This window comes from Tiliqua scincoides, chromosome 3, assembly GCF_035046505.1.
Source record: "Tiliqua scincoides isolate rTilSci1 chromosome 3, rTilSci1.hap2, whole genome shotgun sequence".
Taxonomy (NCBI): domain Eukaryota; kingdom Metazoa; phylum Chordata; class Lepidosauria; order Squamata; family Scincidae; genus Tiliqua; species Tiliqua scincoides.
Window position 1 is genome coordinate 75604723 of NC_089823.1, and position 19948 is coordinate 75624670.

The following is a 19948-nucleotide window of genomic DNA, read 5'->3' on the forward strand; positions in this document are numbered from 1 at the left end:
TAGCAATGGCTATTCCTTCAGACAGTTACAATGACAAAACTTGCATATGTACATGTACCAAATTCTATGAAACCTTCTGATAAGGGAAGTACAATTCCCTGCCCATCCCCCAAAAGAAATTGACATTTTTGCCTATCAGAAGATTAACAAACAACTTTAGGACCTTATTTTCTACTATATCTCTCACTCCCCAAATTCTAAACAGATTTTCTGGAATCAATACCTTCAACATCACAGATATGTGGATGCAATTCTGGCAGCAGAGGGCCAAAATGAGGCAGCAATAGAGGCATGATGTGAGCAAAGTGAACTTGTATCAAATTCCATGTTTTTCTAGATCAGCACAAATATTACACTCAAATGTAGTCCAAGTTTAAAATCTCCCACTACAATTTTTAGATCTATATGTATAGTGTAGTTACTGTTTATGGATTGTGGTACATAGTATAGATTGCTGAAAAGTGTGTGTGTCTTATATAATTCCTTTTTCTCTAATCGTATTTGTATTACTGTATTCTGATGCAATTGTTGTTTTACCAATTTAAAAAAGGAAAAACAGGAAACAAAAATCACCCACTAAACTCAATAATGAGGCAAAATACACTGCTTCCACTTCTTCCTAGTGTCCTCATCGCTCCAGGACAGATCATAAATTCAAATTTTGTACCCAAGCACAGTACACACTCAGACGCATATAATGTGATTTCTCCCCATAACTCAAATGACAAGTTTCATGGTCTGCAGTTATGTTATTCCAGTCTTATGACATGCACACTTCAGAGTGCACAAGGGGCAACTTCATGTGAGGATCCCAAGTTAGTTACAATAACATTAGTGGAACAAGATTTATCTGCAAAAGAAGTATTCTACATCCAATTTCATAAATCCTTTACCCATTTCTTTTTTCTTATTCAATACTCTAGACCAGTGGTTCTCAAACTGGTGGGTCACTACCCACCAGTTTGTGTAACTCTTCCCCTGTCCCTTTAAGGGGCGGGGGGAAGGACGCAGCAACGCAATCCCCAGGATCACTTCACTAAGGAGGGGCGAGGGGGTGTGCTTGTGACTTACTTTATATGATGCTGGGCTGCAGCAGGCTGCAGGAGGTGCAGGGAGCCCTGCGCAGCCCTGCACAGCGCTCCCCAACACTTGGAACCTGCAAAAGAAGTGGGCGCAAAGCACTTCCGTTTTGCAGGAGATGCTCTGCGCCCACTTCTTTTGCAGGTTCCAAGTGTCAGGGACCGCTGTGTAGGGCTGTGCAGGGTTCCCTGCACCTCCTGCAGCCTGCTGCAGCCCAGCATCATGTAAAGTAAGTCACAAGCACCCCCCTGCCCCCTTAGTGGCGTGATCCTGGGGATCGCGTCACTGCCCTAGCCCCTCCCAAGCAAGAACTTACTGAAGGAGTAAAGCTCACTCAAAGTTTGAGAAACCCTGCTCTAAATTATATTCTCCCAAACAATGTTCTTCCACTTTGCTTTTCAAATTCTGTAAAGTAATTCCTTGGTATACACCCTCAATGTATAGATCACACCACTAATATCAAAATATTGGCTTTCGTTACTACCTGTTTAAATATTACTAAGAGTTCAATCCACGTCCTGAGTGTAACAAACATGCCATAAGGCACATCTGTTCTGACAGGGGAGTCAGCTGGGCTGGTGTGGAGGACAACACCAGATTGCAAAGGCAGGATCCAGTCACTGCATCAAACAGATGGGGTAAGTTTGTGCCAGACAGGGCAGGCTAGCGCAGAGGGTGGGAGAGGGTGGAACAGAGGCAGGGAGGGGGAGTTTGGAGGCAGGCAGAACAGAAGGCAGATCAGACATGGCACATGCCAAATTCCAACCAGCACTCCTGGGCCTGGCAGCCTTACATGGGTTGCTCAGATTTGCACCAGTGAAATTGCTGGCGCAAATCCAAGTAGCCTCATAGGAGTGACTGGGGCTCGACACGGGGTAAGAGGAAAAATATCCTCTTACCCCAAAGTGACCTCCAGCCACCTTCTAACCTGTGTTGGATACAGCGCACTGCAGCCTGCCTGTTCCAGCACAGGTTAGAATTGAGTTGTGAGTAACTTAATACCAAGCCCAAGTGTACAAAGATCCTTTTGATCACAGAGGACTGTATATTTCCTAGCACAAATCCATTGTAACATTGTAATTGTAACAGCAGCATTGGGAGCACTTTATACTCCCCCCCCATCTCGCTGGGTCCAATATATTTTTATGGTTAATATCTTGTCTCTTTCTGAAAAGTTAGAGATCAATAATGCTAAACATTTTTTAGTATTTTTCCAAGACATCCAATTTGTCTATCTTTCAAAGATTGATCCATACCAATTCCTAACCATTCTGAGTTGGTTAAGTTTGCTTTCTAACCTGATACAGAACCAAAATGCTATTGAGTGTCAATCACTTGAATCATACTGATTTTTTAAATGTTTATGCTCATAAAAAAAATCCAGGGCACATACAGCACAATTTTAACAAATTTATATTAAAAAGAGAACAGCCACAATAGTATATACAAATTATTTAAAAAAACAAAAAAAATTGTAGGCCAAAAAAAACAAAATTGTATTACATTGCCTCAAAAAAAAAAAATCAAATCAAGCAAAGTCTCAAGCAAACTTTCAGCTGGGGAGAAGATACAAGCACTGACCCTTCAGGGTACAGAGTGACCCTTCAGGGTACAGAGTGCAGTGCAGATATAACACTGCACTAAACTTACTGAACCATAATTAGGCAATTGTAAAATTTTTCACACTTCCTCCTGTCCTGCAGACATCTTGGCCTCCCTTTCACTTTTATACTGATAAGCATTATGTCTCCACCAGCATAATCACTAACCTTGGTTAGCACTAATCCATTATTTGCAACAATCATTAGAAATAGTAGAGTTGCAAACTATGGATTGGGTAAACTATGGTTAAAGAAAAACTGGTGTCAAGACTCAAAGGAAAACGGGAAAATGTCCACATGAGAGGAAAGGAGGTTATATATCACTCAGAATCATCTGATCATAGTTGGATGACTAGTTAGCATTATGTCTGTACCAGGTCCAAGAGAACATCACAACAGCCATGACAAAAAGGGATAGTCCTTCTAATACACAGACCAGTGGTCAAACTGGTGGGTCACAAGTGACCCATAAGAACATAAGAACAGCCCCACTGGATCAGGCCATAGGCCCATCTAGTCCAGCTTCCTGTATCTCACAGCAACCCACCAAATGCCCCAGGGAGCACACCAGATAACAAGAGACTTCATCCTGGTGCCCTCCCTTGCATCTGGCATTCTGACATAACCCATTTCAAAAATCAGGAGGTTGCGCATACACATCATGGCTTGTACCCCGTAATGGATTTTTCCTCCAGAAACTTGTCCAATCCCCTTTTAAAGGCGTCTAGGCTAGACGACACCACCACATCCTGTGGCAAGGAGTTCCACAGACCGACCACACGCTGAGTAAAGAAATATTTTCTTTTGTCTGTCCTAACCCGCCCAACACTCAATTTTAGTGGATGTCCCCTGGTTCTGGTATCATGTGAGAGTGTAAAGAGCATCTCCCTATCCACTCTGTCCATCCCCTGCATAATTTTGTATGTCTCAATCATGTCCCCCCTCAGGCGTCTCTTTTCTAGGCTGAAGAGGCCCAAACGCCGTAGCCTTTCCTCATAAGGAAAGTGCCCCAGCCCCGTAATCATCTTAGTCACTCTCTTTTGCACCTTTTCCATTTCCACTACGTCTTTTTTGAGATGTGGCGACCAGAACTGGACACAATACTCCAGGTATGGCCTTACCATAGATTTGTGCAACGGCATTATAATATTAGCCGTTTTGTTCTCAATACCCTTCCTAATGATCCCAAGCATAGAATTGGCCTTCTTCACTGCCGCCGCACATTGAGTCGACACTTTCATCAACCTGTCCACCACCACCACAAGATCTCTCTCCTGATCTGTCACAGACAGCTCAGAACCCATCAGCCTATATCTAAAGTTTTGATTTTTTTGCCCCAATGTGCATGACTTTACACTTACTGACATTGAAGCGCATCTGCCATTTTGCTGCCCATTCTGTCAGTCTGGAGAGATCTTTCTGGAGCTCCTCACAATCACTTCTGGTCTTCACCACTTGGAAAAGTTTGGTGTCGTCTGCAAACTTAGCCACCTCACTGCTCAACCCTGTCTCCAGGTCATTTATGAAGAGGTTGAAAAGCACCGGTCCCAGGACAGATCCTTGGGGCACACTGCTTTTCACCTCTCTCCATTGTGAAAATTGCCCATTGACACCCACTCTCTGCTTCCTGGCCTCCAACCAGTTCTCAATCCATGAGAGGATCTGTCCTCTAATTCCCTGACTGTGGAGTTTTTTCAATAGCCTTTGGTGAGGGACCGTGTCGAACGCCTTCTGAAAGTTCAGATATATAATGTCCACTGGTTCTCCCACATCCACATGCCTGTTGACCTTTTCAAAGAATTCTATAAGGTTTGTGAGGCAAGATGTACCCTTACAGAAACCATGCTGACTCTCCCTCAGCAAGGCCTGTTCGTCTATGTGTTTTGAGATCCTATCTTTGATGAGGCATTCCACCATCTTACCTGGTATGGATGTTAGGCTGACCGGCCTATAGTTTCCCAGGTCCCCCCTCTTTCCCCTTTTAAAGATAGGCGTGACATTTGCTATCCTCCAATCTACTAGCAACGTGGCCGTTTTGAGGGACAAGTTGCATACCTTAGTCAAAAGATCTGTAACTTCATTCTTCAATTCCTTAATAACTCTTGGGTGGATGCCATCAGGGCCCGGTGACTTATTGATCTTTAATTTATCAATGAGGTCTGAAACATCTTCTCTATTAACCTCTATCTGACTTAACTCCTCAGTTAGGAGGGGCCGTTCAGGCAGCGGTATCTGCCCGAGGTCTTCTGCCGTGAAGGCAGATGCAAAGAACTCATTCAATTTCTCTGCCATCTCTAAGTCTCCTTTTATCTCCCCTTTCCCTCCCTCACCATCCAGAGGGCCAACCGCTTCTCTGGCGGGTTTCCTGCTTCTAACATATTTGAAGAAGCTTTTATTATTCCCCCTGTAATGTTGCTGGCCATGCATTCCTCATAGTCTCTCTTGGCCTCCCGTATCACCTTCTTACATTTCTTTTGCCAAAGTTTATGTTCCTTTTTATTCTCCTCATTAGGGTAAGACTTCCATTTACAGAAGGAAGCTTCCTTGCCCTTCACAGCCTCTCTAACTTGGCTGGTTAGCCATGCGGGCACCCTCCTGGATTTAGTGAAACCCTTCTTTCTTTGTGGTATACACCTCTGCTGGGCCTCTATTACTGTTGTTTTAAGCAGCCTCCATGCACTCTGGAGAGATTGGACTCTTTTTACCCTCCCTTTCAACCTCCTTCTAACCAGCCTCCTCATTTGAGGGAAGTCCGCCCGTCGGAAGTCAAGTTGGACCTACCAACCCATGTAACACTGCCCCTTTCCCTTAAGGATCAGGGCAGGGGGAAAGCAGCAATGCAGTCACCAGGACTGCACCTTTGCAGGGGGGGAAGGGGGGCTATTTTTAAACTTAACTTACATGCTGCCAGGTTCTGGGGGAGCGTGTGGGGAGCACCACAGAGTGCTCTGCAGGGCTCCCCGCTGTTGCAAAAAGTGAAAATTGTGATCATGACCCACTTCGTTTTGTCATGATTGCAACTTTCACTTTTTCTAACCCTCAGGGAGCTCTGCAGAGTACTCCGCGGGGCTCCCCCCCCCCCCCGCAGAATGCAAGTTTAAAAATAGCCCCCTACCCCCACAGTGATGTGATCCTGGGGGTCGCATCACTACCTTCCTCCCTCCCCTGCAAAGACTTATTTCGGGAGATTTATTCCAGTATACCAGTGACATAGACAATAGGAGAATAGTCTATTCAAGCAGGACAAAACTTACTTCCAATTCATGCTCAAGACAATATACATTTAATAAACTTACAGCCCAATCCTAACTTCCACTGCAACAAGCTAGCCAAATGGCCTGTGCTGTATCCAGCACAAGGTAGGAGCCAGCTGTAGCACAACTTGGGGTAAGTGAATATTTGTCCCCTTACTCCATGTTGCACACTAGCCACCCCATGGTGCTACTTGAATTTGTGCCCATGAATTCACTGGCAGAAATCCTAGTGGCCTGTGTAAGGTCGATTGGGCCAGGACTGGGGGTTAGAATTCAGCCTACACTGCCACAAACGATTCCACCAGCCTCTTGGTCTGCCCATCCCCCGCAATACCCTCCCCCCACCCTCTCTCATTCCCTGAGCTGGCTTTCCTTGGCCAGCACAGGTCTGGATCTGGCATGGGGAGCCCAGCAAAAATCCTTGCTCACAAGGAACCCACCCTGCTCACAAGGAGGCATAAACATGCTTTACTGCAAGTTTGTGACACTCCTGGGCCAGCACAAGGGACTTGCACCAGCCAACCACATCTTCAAGATTGTGGACTTAGGCAGATGGTTCAAGATCATGTCTAAATTGTAATCTAAGCAAACTCTGCATTTAGGTAACCCTGCTATTGCCAAGGTTACATCTGCTGACAATTTTTCAGACTTCAGTTTGGTACTACTGTCTCATTTGGCCATTAAAGTATAATAGGCATGCACAAAAGATTGTGTGTATCAAACAAATAGCAGATCCAGAATACTGAAGAAAATAAGAATACCAGTAAGCTTTTGTAGCCCTGTGGAGCAACTTACAGGAGCTTCACTAAAAGGCATGTAGCGACAGGAACAGGACCAAAGAGAATTACAAAACACTTTTAATGAAAGAGGAAGGAAGAAAAACAAACCAAGAAAGAAGTTTGAAAAGGGCACAGAAGCACAGTGACATTACTTTTTGGGAATAGTGCAATAATAGAAAGAGGTTTGGTTATTTGCTACACCAAATACCACCAATGCAGAGAACAAATTTTCTGACCATCACATTAAACCACAGTCTCAGTAATGCAAAAACACTGCAGTCCAAAAAAAAAAAATTGTTAAACTGGGTCTAAATTGGCTTTTCATGAGGTTACCCCAATTGTTTCTCCCCAACTTTACTACATGAACAAAAAATCTCTCCCCTATGATAGTTTTCTGAGGACCCCTATGGCAGCAGTTTTCTACTAAGAATTTATATCTTTTAGGATAATAGTCCCTGTAGGGAGGAATGAAGCCAGAGTTACAGATTATTCTCCAGTCTACAGCTGAGAATGTGCCATGGGCTTGCCTCACATGCTCCCTCCTCCCCCTCCATCTTCCCTGCTCACATACCAATTCCCTCTAACCAACACTTTTCCATTACACCTGAACTAAGCAGCTGACAAAGCAGGAGCTGGAATCCTAATTCAAACCATCTTATGGAAGTCAGTTTTACCAACTGTTGCCTAGTTTGGGTCATGTGGCAAACTATGATTAGAAGACACTTGGAAAAGGAAAGAGTGTTGGGAGGGCACACAAGACCATGGCACATCCTCAACCTTCCATGATGCAGAGAACCAGAACATCATGTCTGGAAGCATATGATGCAGTCATCTTGCTGAAGCTAAGGAGGTAGGAATCTGGTCTCTACTAGTCTCTCTTGGACGTGAGACTACCTACACAGCCCATCTGCACTGCCTTGGAAAGACTGAGGGCCAATCCTATTAAACATTCCAGTGCTGATGCACAATGCAGCTCTGTGGTAGGGGAACAAACATTCCCTTGCCTTGAGGAGGCCTCCAAGACTGCCCCACCACCACAAGATGCTGCACATGTACCATTGGCATGGCTGCACCAGTGCTGGAAAGTTGGACAGGATTGGGCCCTTAACCTATTTTTGCTCAGCCCACAGCTGTAACATTTGGTCCCTGTTGCCAGTGGTGGACTTACCCCACCCCACTTCTGGGGAAAAGCTCTGCAAAGCCGTTCCCCAGTGTGATGCCACCCCCCACCTCCAAAGCACGACAGAGCCTCATGAGACTATAAAACCAGCTGGGGAAGCATTCTGAGGCTTGCGGGAAAACCAGAAGTACAGTTTCCAGCCTCAATGAGTCTTCCCACATGGTCCTAGCATTGCATGGACTCAGCAGCCAGGGCATTTGCCCAGCACTAGGTCCACCGTTGCCTGTTGCATATATGCCATGCTGCATATGCACAACAGGGATCAAATGGGTGCACATGTGGGTTGGGCAGAAACGGGTAGGAAACTGAGGCAAAGAAGCCAGCCAAGTATTCCCTGAATTGTCCTCACCTGGGCTTTCTACTGGGACTCTACCAGGAGCATGACGCACCGACAGCACAAGATGGAAGGATGCTGCTCACTGCCAGACTCCCCTGGTGTGGAAAGGCCCACCTGTTGAAGGGCTGCCTGTGCTGCAGGTGTCAGAGGTGCTGAGTCTCCCCCCACTACTGCCATTCCCTGGTGCCCAGCCTCCTCCACTGGTGCTCAGCTGGCCCTGGCCCTCCATGGAGGCCTTCCCCACCAGGAGGCCCCAGAGACATGCTCACAAGGAGCCTCTCCGCTTCCTCCTCTGGCCACCTGCTTTCGACACACGACGCCCCCCCCACAGGAGGACACGCGGGGTGTGACGTCACGCCCGCACAGGTGAAGCGTGACGTCACGCCCGCACAGGTGAAGCACGGCAGACAAGACAGGTCCCGCTCGCGGGGCGGGGGCGTCGCGCCTCCCAGGCGGCCCCCACTCACCGAAGTCGAGGAACTGCTTGATGGACAGCGGCGACGGCGAGAACCGCGAGTAGTACTCGATCTGCTGGCGGATGGAGCTCTTCAGTAGCGCCCCGCACAGCCTCATGGCGGAGGGGAGAGCGCGCGCGCGCCCGCCACTCACGGCCGGCCCAGCAACCGCCTGGCGCGTGCGGAGGCTCACGCTCACCAGCAGAGCGGGGGGGGGAGGGGCGGCACTCACAACTGTCACAACGGCCGCCCAGCTCCAAGCAGGCAGCGGAGGGGGCGGGGCGGGGACATTCGCAGCTGCTGCTGCTACCGCCCCTCACGCCAAGCGGCCAAGCACGTTCCTCTGCCTGCCTCCCGCCCCGACGACGGCTGGCATCCCCCGGCGGCCCAGCAACCGCCCGCCCTCCGAACCCCCGCACGCCTTCTGACTGGGCAGCGAGCACGCCGACGCCGCGGCCCTCCTTTTCCGGGCTGCCCGCCCACTGCCCAGGCGCTGGCTGTTGTCGCCCTGATGCCCAGCGCTCTGCGCACGCGCCCAGCCTACGGCGGGATTCGGCCGTGGAGGGGACGAAACGGGCGTTCTGAGCCCGCCCCCCGCCCCCCCAGCGCTCCTCGCCTCCTGTGTGGGCACGGGTGCTGCCACACTCTCCTGGGAGTAAGCCCAATGAGTTCATCTATTAGTGTTTCTCAAACTGTGGGTCGCAAGCCAATTTTAGGTGGGTCCCCATTCATTTCAATATTTTATTTTTAGTAGCTTAATTAGACTTGATGCTCCCCTGGCATGTGACTGCACCTGGGGAAATGTGACAGACCTGTACTTTGAACAGGCTACCATATATAAGCTTTTAACAATGATAGTCAATGGGACTGACTCGTGGGTAAGTATGCGCAGGATTGCAGCCTAGAATTGTGAAAAGTGTTCCTGCTTGATGATGTCACTTCCGATCATGACATATTCTCATTCTAGAAAGTGGGTCCCGGAGCTAAATTTGTGAGAACCACTGATGTAGATGATAAAAGCATGGGGGACAAGATGAAACCCAGCAGCATCCCATAGACCAGGGGTCCCCAAACCCCTGTCTGGGGGCCAGATGCGGCCCGCAGAGAGCCTCTATCTGGGCAGCAGCCAGCCTCTGATCCCCTCTGGCCCAGTTGACCAAACACAACCAGAATTGTGCTTTTGGGGTAGGGGAATGGGGGTCCATTTAAATGTGTGCTTTATTTCTTGGACTGTGTTGGTGCTTGGAGAAATCCTGGACATCTGAGCCCATTCATTTATTCATTTCATCCAAGATCTAATGTATTTATTTAAATTTTATACTTAATTTTTTTTCCGGCCCTTGACACTGTGCCAGATATTTGATGCGGCCCTTTGACCAAACAGTTTAGAGACCACTGCCACAGACCAAAGGCCAAGAGGTGGAACAGCAGTACTCCAACAGTTCTTTCTCAGATCATTCGTTCTTGAAAGATTGGAGCACTATTAAAGCACATGGTAGCCTGACAGTGGGCATTTGGTGGAATAAGTTTGAATGTGATGTCAAAATTGTAGGTTTAAACCATAACACCAGGAGAATGTGCTGAACATTTACCACTAAGTCTTGTCAAACCTTCTGTGTCTAGTTCATAGCATCCTGAGAAATGTCAGCTGTTAAATTGTAATTTCTCTCAAACTTCTTCAAGTTAAGATTTCTCAACAGTTGAGGATAGCAATAATAATACTACATTTGAAAAGTTTAGCAATACTGCGAAACAGCAAGCGAGAAGAGAGAAGACTTGCACCAAGAATTACAGTTCAAAACTGCATTTTGCAAAATTAGAGGAAAAAGTAGAGAAACAAATACAGTACTAGGGACCTACTATATACAGTTGCCTACCCCTTAGAAACATGAAGCATCTGTCTCACAAGCTATGTCTTTACTGTGTTCATTTTTCTCAACAATACTCTGCAACGCTGCTAGGAAAAGCACACATTGTTAAAGCCTCCAGCAGATATTTCTTGTGTGTTTTCCAGAGACTGGAGACAATGTCATTCCTCAGGTTTTCCCAACTTTAAAATCTACTTCTTTTTTTCACTCTTATGATACTTGAAAGACTGGCAAGATGCTGCTGAGAGGGAAGTTCAGATAAAATAGTAATAAATGAACTGTAAATCTTTCATATCCTTCCCTTGTATTACGTATCTTATGCCTGTCTATTTGTATTCATATATTGAGATATATGACCTCCCCTTTTCCAGGATGAATAAGATCAGGAAAACAGTGACTACAGTTCAGAATAAGACTGCAGCATTGAAATCCAAATGAGGTAATGCCCATATTGTCCCGTCTCCGGAAACAGGGTCCTTTTTTTTTCTTCACTGCACAGCAGTGTGTTGCATGCATGCACACACAGTAGTTCTCTCCACAGAGGGGTGGATATTGCTTTTTACTGTATCAAAAACAACTCAAATCTCCTAGTACCCAAAGCAACACACCAAATGCTGCCTTCCTTCCTGGCATTGTGCCAGCTCCTCCTCCTCCTGCTCCCTCTCCCCTGAGCTGAAAAAGAAAGGGGAATAGAGAAGAAAAATTCCTCTTTGCCACACTTCTGTTTTTTCTCTCTTTCCATCTTTTCAGATCTCAGGAAAAGGAGAAGTGGAAGGGGTCATGTGCTTCTGCTAATCTGCCACCTGAGGCAACTACTTCAATCAGTATCTGGGGCAGGATGGATCTGTGCTGGATTGAGGAACTCAGCCTTTCATTCCCATAAAACCTGAGCTTAGATAATTAGGGCACAATCCTAAAGCACCCTTGGGCTGGCATAAGTTGAGTTGGGGGGGCAGTGCAAGGACATGCGCTGGTTTTCCTGCGCTGCCGCAGGCCCTGGGATGGGTAAGTTTGTGTCATCCTTTACAGGCCAGCACGGGGAGGGGGGGTTTGGGAGAGGCATGGGAAAGGCAGGAAAGAATCTGAGAGGAGGTGTTTCGAGGTGGGGGAGGGTGGGCAGCAAGTGGGCCTGTGGGCATGCAGGGAGCGGGCGTTTGGGCCAGGATCCAGCACTTATGCCGGATCCTAGCTCCGTTCCTGGGCAGCCCCGGGCAGCTCTGGGCTGCTCAAACTTGTACCACCTCTATAGGTGGCGCGGGTTTGAGTAGCCCCATTGAGGCTGCTGCAGTGTTACCTGGGATAAAGGGGAATTATTTCTGGCTGTAGGACTGTGGGACTCCAGCTCCAAACTTGCACTGGATACAATGCAGGTCTGCTGGTCTGCCTGTTCCAGCGCAAGTTAGGATTGCAGTATTAGATGTCTAAACACAATACTAAAGGCCAAAACTTCGATCAGGTCACCTCCACCCCACCCCAACAAGCCAACCCAAAGATTTTGTAGCACTTCTGAAAAACATATAAACTACAGTATGTTGAGTTTTCAAGGGGAGAACATTCCATAACTGTCAGGTGGCCACTGAGAACCTGTTTAAGCTACCCAATTTGTAGTGTCTGAACAGGAAGTGAAGTGAGTCAGTGGTGGGGGCAGGCTGCGATTGGGGAGGGAGTGGGAGGGCAATGGATGTTTCTGGGTGGGGAAGGGGAAGAGACGGGGCAGGGAGGAGTTAGGAAGGGTTGGATCTGGCAACAAGAGTGCATGCTGGATCTTATCTCTCTTTTTAAAACCTCCCTGCACCTTTTTTCTCCTTAGACATACACCACCAAAATACGAGGTGGCATATGTCCAAGAGGACACATTGGCAATTGGACAGTCTACGAAGAGGTAAGTATAAAATGTTTCACTTATCTCCTATAGGTTGTTAGATTGTCCTCCCCACCATAGGATGCAATGCACGCCTTTTTGGCATAGCTGCATTGGTGCTGGTGTTGGGGGTTAAGATTAGGCAGAAAACCTTCTGATGAATAGAGGCATTTATTGTCACTGTCTCTAGTTTTGTGCTTTCCCATGCTAGGGCACCTGATCCTGTTATTCTGTTTGGATTAGCCATCAACATGGAGAATCATCATCAGCTCCATGTGCATTTCAGAATCAAATATGTTGACAAATCTCTGCCCAAAAGGATCATTTGTTATTTCTCTCTGCCTCAGTACAGACTAGAACCCCTTTTCCTTTGGTTCTTTCTTTTTTAAAAAAAGGATTTGGAGCTAACAATTAATCTGCTGATTTTGCAATATATATGCAAAACCAGGAATTACTAAATCAAGCCTTATATAAAAAAAAGTATTGGTGGCATACAAGAGAAATTATTTTTGCTGATGTTGCCTGTAAGTGTAACTCGTACTGTAAACTAAATAGGAAAAGTCCTTCTGGCATAATTATTCATCTTGCACATATTCATTTGATATTATTATTGTATGAATATTATCCTCTTATTGTCAAGTATTGTTAATCCAGATTTGTTGCTTAGTCAATATGCAATACATCAACGGAGAGTGCAGTCCTGAAAAGTAGATGGGCCGCCATACTGGTCTGTAGAGGCTGCATCCAGCCTCTGTGCTGCCCCAACAAGGTAAGGTTGCACTGGCCAAGGGCAGTCAGTGCAGGGGGTTGGGGAGGGTGGTGTGGGGGTGTTTAAGAGTGGGGGAGGGTGGGGCAGTGGGCAGGGTGGGGCAAGGAGGGGGTGGGACCAGCCTCCCTGCACTTAGTAACATTGGGTTACTGCAACAGATCTGAGTAGCCCCATTGTGATATCTGAGGCATTACTCAGGCATTACTTAGGGTACTCAAGGACATAAATTGCCTTACTCAGAGTTATGTTCCATCCAAACCTGCACTGGTACAGTGCAGGATAGGATTGGGCTGTGTGTTGCCTTTATCGGTTGCAGACTTTTGAGCTATTATGTCCTTGTACATATATTTGTTTCATTCTGGGCACAATCCTGACCCCTTATGTCAGTGCTTTCCAGCACTGACATAGCGGTGCCAATGGGGCATGTGCTGCATCCTGCAGCTGGGTGTCACTCACAGAAGCCTCCTCAAAGTAAGAGAATGTTTGTTCCCTTACCTCAGAGCTGCGTTGTCCTAATGTCAGTGCTGGAAAGCACTGTGCTGGAAAGCACTGACATAAGGGGTTTGGATTGCGCCCTCATTTGACTATGTACTTGAGGAATGAGCCCCCTCTAAATTCTTGCCCATAAATTATCACCACTGCATAAAACAGAGTTAAATCAGAATCTATCCAGTTATGGTAGCGTGGTCAGGTATTGTTGTTTCATCCATCTAGTCTGTTTTACAAAACACTCAGGGCGCAATCCAAACCCGCGCTGGAGCAGGCAAACCAGGCGGCTTGCACTGCATCCAAAGCGGGTTACTGGCCAGCAGAGGCAAGGGGAAACTCTTCCCTTTATCCCTGGGTAAGGGCTGCTGGCCCCAATGGGTCTCCTCGGACTTGCGCCACCTCTGGAGGTGGCACAAGTTAGAGGAGAGCGGAGCGGCTTGAAGCTGCTCTGTTCTCCCCAGGGACAGGTGTTGGGATCTGGCATAACCGCCGGGTCCCAGCCCCGACCCTGGCTCCCCGTGCGCCTGCCCGCAGGGTTGCCCATCTCCCGCCCTCCCCCTGCCCAGAAATGCCCCCCCTCCCACCTCCTCCCTGCCCCCCCCCCACACCTTTGCCGCTTGTGTCAGCATGGGTGCACTGGCACAAGCAGCGGGGAGGAAGCTGCTGCGGAGGCTTCTGCCAACCGCCTTGTGTCAACGCATCTAGATGCGCTGACGCAGCTTCCTCCCACGGAGGCACAAATGTGCTTTATGGCACGTTTGTGACCCTCCCGGGGCACCTATGCCAGCATAACTGCCAGTTAGGATTGCGCCCAAAGAAACAAAAATATATGGTTTGCTATAAAAACAGATAAAATTTTATCTCTAACCTTTATTCTGATACTATGACCTTTAAATATACAGGTAGTTCCCAACTTACATCCTGGTTCCACTAGACGTTTGCCCATAAACAATGTAAGTTGGAACAGTACTATCACTCAGGAGTAAAAGCACAAGGCTGACCAGACTGAGCCTGTGTGACAGCACAGATGCATCAATCTGGCCAGCTCTTGCCAGCTCCTCTGTGAGCTGAGGGCTGTGTGCACTTTGTATGGACCTACCCCACTGTCCCCGGGGATGGGGGAGTCATGGTGATTTTTAGGATTTTTTCCAGGTGCAGACCTGGAAGTAAGTGCCAATGACATCAGCACATTGCGTGTTGTTGTGTCATTGGCACTTCTGGGTTTGGCAACTGGCAGGAGCAGGGCGTCGCTGGCCTGGTATGTTTGGGAAGCACTGCTATAGACTGTACATGCAGCAGGACAAAGAAAAGCCATGGGATTATGCTCCCCCCAAAACTGTGCTTAGAGCCTTTCTATGTGAACCAGGGCCTATTCAGATACATGCCTATATGAGTAGGCCCTACCCTGTGTAGGAAACTGTGCTGGCTCTGTGCCACCTGTAGATTCCCCCTTATGGAATTCAGTTATTGAAGGCAGCTTCACCATTCAACCTCCTGTATTAAAAGCACCCTCTGTCCACTTCTTTTGTCTCCTATTACAGTTTCTTAACTAAAAAGCATAATTTTGCTAAGTGATTTGCATTATTTCTATCTAAGAAAGGAATTGCTAGAACAGGAAAAAGTCATCAGGAATATAAATATTAGCATTACTGAGGAGACAGAAGAGCTGTAGAGCCTTTAAGCAGTATAATTTAAATGCACCTCCTGCCATCTTTTCAATGGTAACGCAACATGGAAGTGTTTTTTAATCACTGTGCTCCCGATGTCTAGTTGAAACATCCAGCTGACATGCAACTTGAAATAGTTTTGCCTCACAGACTACAGAAAGCTTAGAATTCTTTTTATTCCAAATAAAACAGAGGATTAAAGTTGAGAAGATATGATGTTTGCTTTGAAAATAAGACGTCTAAAATAGCTTAAGTGGGCGATAGCGTGTATTTCTTTACAGATCTTCCCAAAACATAGAAAAGAGCAAATGTAGTATGGTACTAAGGAGAGTAAAAAAATTATACTCTCAGCTGTGCTGATGAATTCCTTGCAGAGACCTCTGAAAAATGTAGCAATTCTGCAAAAGTGCAGAAAAAGGGACAGATACTGCTTTTTGTGCCCTTATCCTATGAGGCTGGCCTGTCACCTGTCCGTCAGGAGTCCCCAGCAAGATGAAGGGATGTTGCTTTTACTTTTTAAAAAAAATTATTTAATAAATACATATACACTCTGCATTTCCCCCTGAGTACAGGCACCCAAGGAAGCTAACAAAATATATAAATACAGTATACAATCATAATGAAAAAATATAAATAACATTAAGGGCAGAATCCTAACCAACTTTCCAGCGCTGACATAGCTATGCCAATGTGGCGTGCACTGCATCCTGCAATGGGGAGGCAGTCAAGGGGGCCTCAAAGCACGGGTATGTTTGTTACTTTACCTTGGGAATGCACTGCAGCTAGGTCAGTGCTAGAAAGGATTGTGCCCTAAGGATCCAATCCTATTCAACTTTCCAGGGCTGATGCAGTTGCAGTGCAACCCCTTGTGAGGGAACAAACAGTTCCTTACGTCCGTGACTACACTCCCACCTCAAAATGCAGCGCATGTCCCATTGGCAAAGGTGCATCAGCACTAGGAAGTTGGATAGGATTGGGCCCTCAAGCAGTAAACAATAAAACTAGCAGAAACCAACAGAGCAGCAATAAAATTGCAAAAGGCAGCAATAAGCTGGAAAACAATAAAAGGCAATAAGAGCAACAGTAAAAGGTGCTCATAAGAGATAACATTGATAAAAGGTGCCAATAAGCCGTGGTAAAGACAACAAAACACCAACCATCACAAACCAAACTACAACCCAAACACAAACAAGAAAGTTTTGAATTCCTGCCAGAACACCTCAAGGGAGGGGAAAGTTCTTAAATTACAAGCGAGAGAGTTTAACTGCCACCACAGAGAAGGGTCTCCTTCTGGTGCTGCCCCCCCTGACTTCCACCAGGGCAGCACATGCAGAAAGGTCCTCTCTGAAGATCTCAGGGGGCCAGCCAGCATATAAGGGCTGGTGGCATGTGTAGTTGAGGGAACAGTTCCTTAAGTACCCAAGTCCTAATCCGTAAAGGGCTCTAAAACCAGCACTTTGAATTAGGCTCAGAAACAAACCAGCAGCCAGTGAAGCCACTGAAGCAGCAGTCCTACAGACTCCAAACATTGATCCCCAGTAACCGCACAGAGTGCTGCATCCTGCATGAATTGCAATTTCCTGACAGTCTTCAGGGCAGCCCCACATGGAGTGCCTTCTGTAATCTAAATGAGATGTCACCAAGGCATGGGCTGCTGTGGCCAGGTCCAACCAACTGAGATTTCCAAATCAAAGGGACCTTTGTTTTGTACAGATTGAATTTCAGCTTGTTAACCCACATCTAGTTTCCAACCATCTCTAGGCAGTGCTCCAAGATTTTGGTGGGTCCCCCAGGATTAGACAGAAAGGAGAGAAAGCTAGATCCATCAGCATATTGATGGCATCCCTGTCCAAATCCCCAGATGACCTCTCGCAGAGGTTTCATGAAGATATTAAACAGCCTGGGTAGACAGGATTAACCCCTGTGGCACCCCATGTCCCAAAGGTCGGGGTGCCAAGCAGGCATCCCCCAGCACAACCTTCTGGGACATGTCAACAAAGATAGTGGAACCACTGCAAAACAGTACCTGCAAGCCCCAACTCAGCCAACTGCCCCAGAAGGAAACCATTGTCAACAGTGTGAAAACCATTTTTTATTTTGGATATTGATCTTATTTTTTCTAACAATTTAGTATCTGGTTCTCTTTGGTTAGCTTTCAAATCTGAAGCAGCATCTGGCTGAACCAGACTGGTGTTAATATAACATGCGATAGCATTTAATATCAGATAGTATTTTATAGTGGATATGTGATGGTATTTTTATCTGTTTAGATGTGATTGGTGTTGCAGTGGTAGTATCTTCACAGCATTTGAAATATAATAACTGTTTGAAAACTTAGGAGACTTCATTTGGCTGATTATATGTTATGGAGACCTGACTGGATGGGGCGGGGGGTGTCAGGCCTTTCCATTGCTAGCCGGGTACTCTATAAAGAAGAAGTACTGTATAGGGTTGGTGGTCAAGATTTTTGCGATCCACACAAGTTTCATCTCCCTTACACACCCCTATGTTGCAGCTGGGAAGCTGAGATGGAGAGGGAATGGATTATCTAAGGCAGAGCTCTCCAAACTACGGCCTACAGCCCAGACCAGTGCCCATGCTAATCTGCGTGTGAACAGAGCTTACCATTCTGCACAGGAGCCTCTTATCTTCATTCCCTATCTTCCCCAAACCTCGCACCAGCCAGCTGCTTCTGCATTCCACCCAGATTTCCAAGCAGACGCGGCTGGCAGGCACAAGATTTGGGTGAGATGGGGAACGAAGATGAGGCTTCCCAGCAGAACAGTAAGCTCCGGTTGCTGTTTTTTCCAGTTTTTAGTGTATGGGCAGTCTCCAGTTTGGCCTTGGAGACCTCTGCTCTAAGGCCACCTGATGAGTTCATGGCAGAGGTAAGTGTCATAGCTCCATTTCTTAGTCATTATGCTACACTAGCCTTCTATATTCCACCACCATCAGTCTCTTCCTAGAAGAGGACATGGCTTTTGGATGGTGAGGGCATCTGCACTGTGAAGCTCTTTTTTTAGGCCAGGGATCTCCAAACTCCAGCCCAGGGGCCAGATGCAGCAAGCCTCTATCCAACCTGTGGCCAGCTCGTGATCCCCTGAGAGCCTCTGGCCCAGTTGACCAAATACAACTGGAGTTGTGCTTGTGGGGTAAGGGAATGGGGGTCCATTTAAGTGTGTGCTTTATTTCTTGGGCCGTGTTGGTGCTTGGAGAAATCCTGGACATTTGAGCCCATTCATTAATCTTCCATATGTATTTATTTAAATTTTTTATTTAATTTTTTTTCCAACCCTCAACATTGTGCCAGATATCTGATGCAGTCCTTCAGCCAAAAAGTTTAGACCCCCCCTTTTCTAGGCGATTAGGCCCACACTGCTGCAGTCTTCAGAAGCTTCTTAGAAATTATGAATTCCACCAAATCTTTTGAGGGCTTTTGATTATTCATGCTTTAGCTTTTGTAGTCCTTTAGTATGATTTATTGATGGTTTTGTTATGCATGCAAGTTTAATGTATAAGTTATGCAGGATCAAAATCCTGCATAACCGATTCGCCCAGTCTTATGGCTGGCCGATCAGGAGGTGGATTGAGATCCTACTGTCCGATTAGCCCTCTAGTTTAACCTGCCAATCAGGTGTACTGAGACTGATTCAACAGCACCAATCATGAGGAAACTGGGTGGAGCTAAGAGGTATAAAGCAAGGGGTGTTTGCCTTGTGTTTTCCTTGCTTGGTTCTGTTCTGAAGATGAAGCTGTTATCTCTTGGCCTTCATTTAATCGCATGAACCCACTCTAACAGTTTTAATCATTGTTTTTATGATGTTTTTATTATTCTGTTACAAGTTGCTTTGATAACCTTGTGTTAGTCAGAAAAACAGTTCCTAGATTTATACAAAACCAAAACATACAACAATAAATATTTGAAGCTCTACAAAAATAAACCTTTTTTTGAACACTTTTTGTTGAGAAGTAGTGCATAAATATTCTTATTCTTAATAATAACTATAATGTAATAGGTTCCACTAAATTTAGCGGGACTTATAGCCCAATCCTATGCATATCTACTCAGAAGTAAGTCCCATTACAGTCAATGAGGCTTACTCCCAGGAAAGTGTGGATAGGATTGGGCTGTCACTCAAGTCATAGCATCTAAGCTTATAGCCCCATTCTCTCTCTCACACTTTACCCATTCACTCAGTTCAGATAACACATGGCAGCTTCTGAGAAGAAATTCACTAGAAATGTGTTGGCTTATCCTAGAATAAACAGTTCCTGTTTGAACAGGGAAAGGTCAGAGCAAGCACAGCCACACAAAATGTTTACTTTGCTGTAACTATTTCACATTTTCCTGTGGGATGGAAGTTCCACTAACCTCACAGGTACTGACCCAAGATAATGTCTGTGATACTATTGCCCGTTTAACCAGCAACTAGCTGTGTATATGTATAGGGACACTACAAATGTTCTCGTGAACATATGCAGGGCAAGCAGTAAGGGTGGAGACTCCTGCAGCAAAGCAGGTACTCCTACAAACCTGTCCAAATTACCCCTACATCAATGTCTATATTGTTGGCATCCTTCAGTCTCGGAAGACTATGGTATCACGCT

At 46.4% G+C, this 19948-nt stretch overlaps 1 protein-coding gene and 1 long non-coding RNA gene across 2 annotated transcripts in view; one reads left to right on the forward strand and one right to left on the reverse strand.

The window, feature by feature from the left end:
* PDK3 (pyruvate dehydrogenase kinase 3) overlaps window positions 1–8986 on the reverse strand; it is a 60889-nt gene extending 51903 nt beyond the window's left edge. Inside the window, exon 1 of the mRNA XM_066619034.1 lies at window positions 8699–8986. Coding sequence (XP_066475131.1) covers window positions 8699–8804 — 106 coding nt within the window. The 5' untranslated portion in view covers window positions 8805–8986. The remainder of the gene's footprint in view (window positions 1–8698) is intronic.
* A 1937-nt stretch (window positions 8987–10923) lies between these two features.
* On the forward strand, window positions 10924–13178 carry LOC136645646 (uncharacterized). Its single transcript, XR_010794152.1, has 4 exons — window positions 10924–10993; window positions 11305–11559; window positions 12365–12436; window positions 13083–13178. It is a non-coding gene; the product is annotated as an uncharacterized lncRNA (long non-coding RNA).
* Window positions 13179–19948: the final 6770 nt, after the last annotated feature.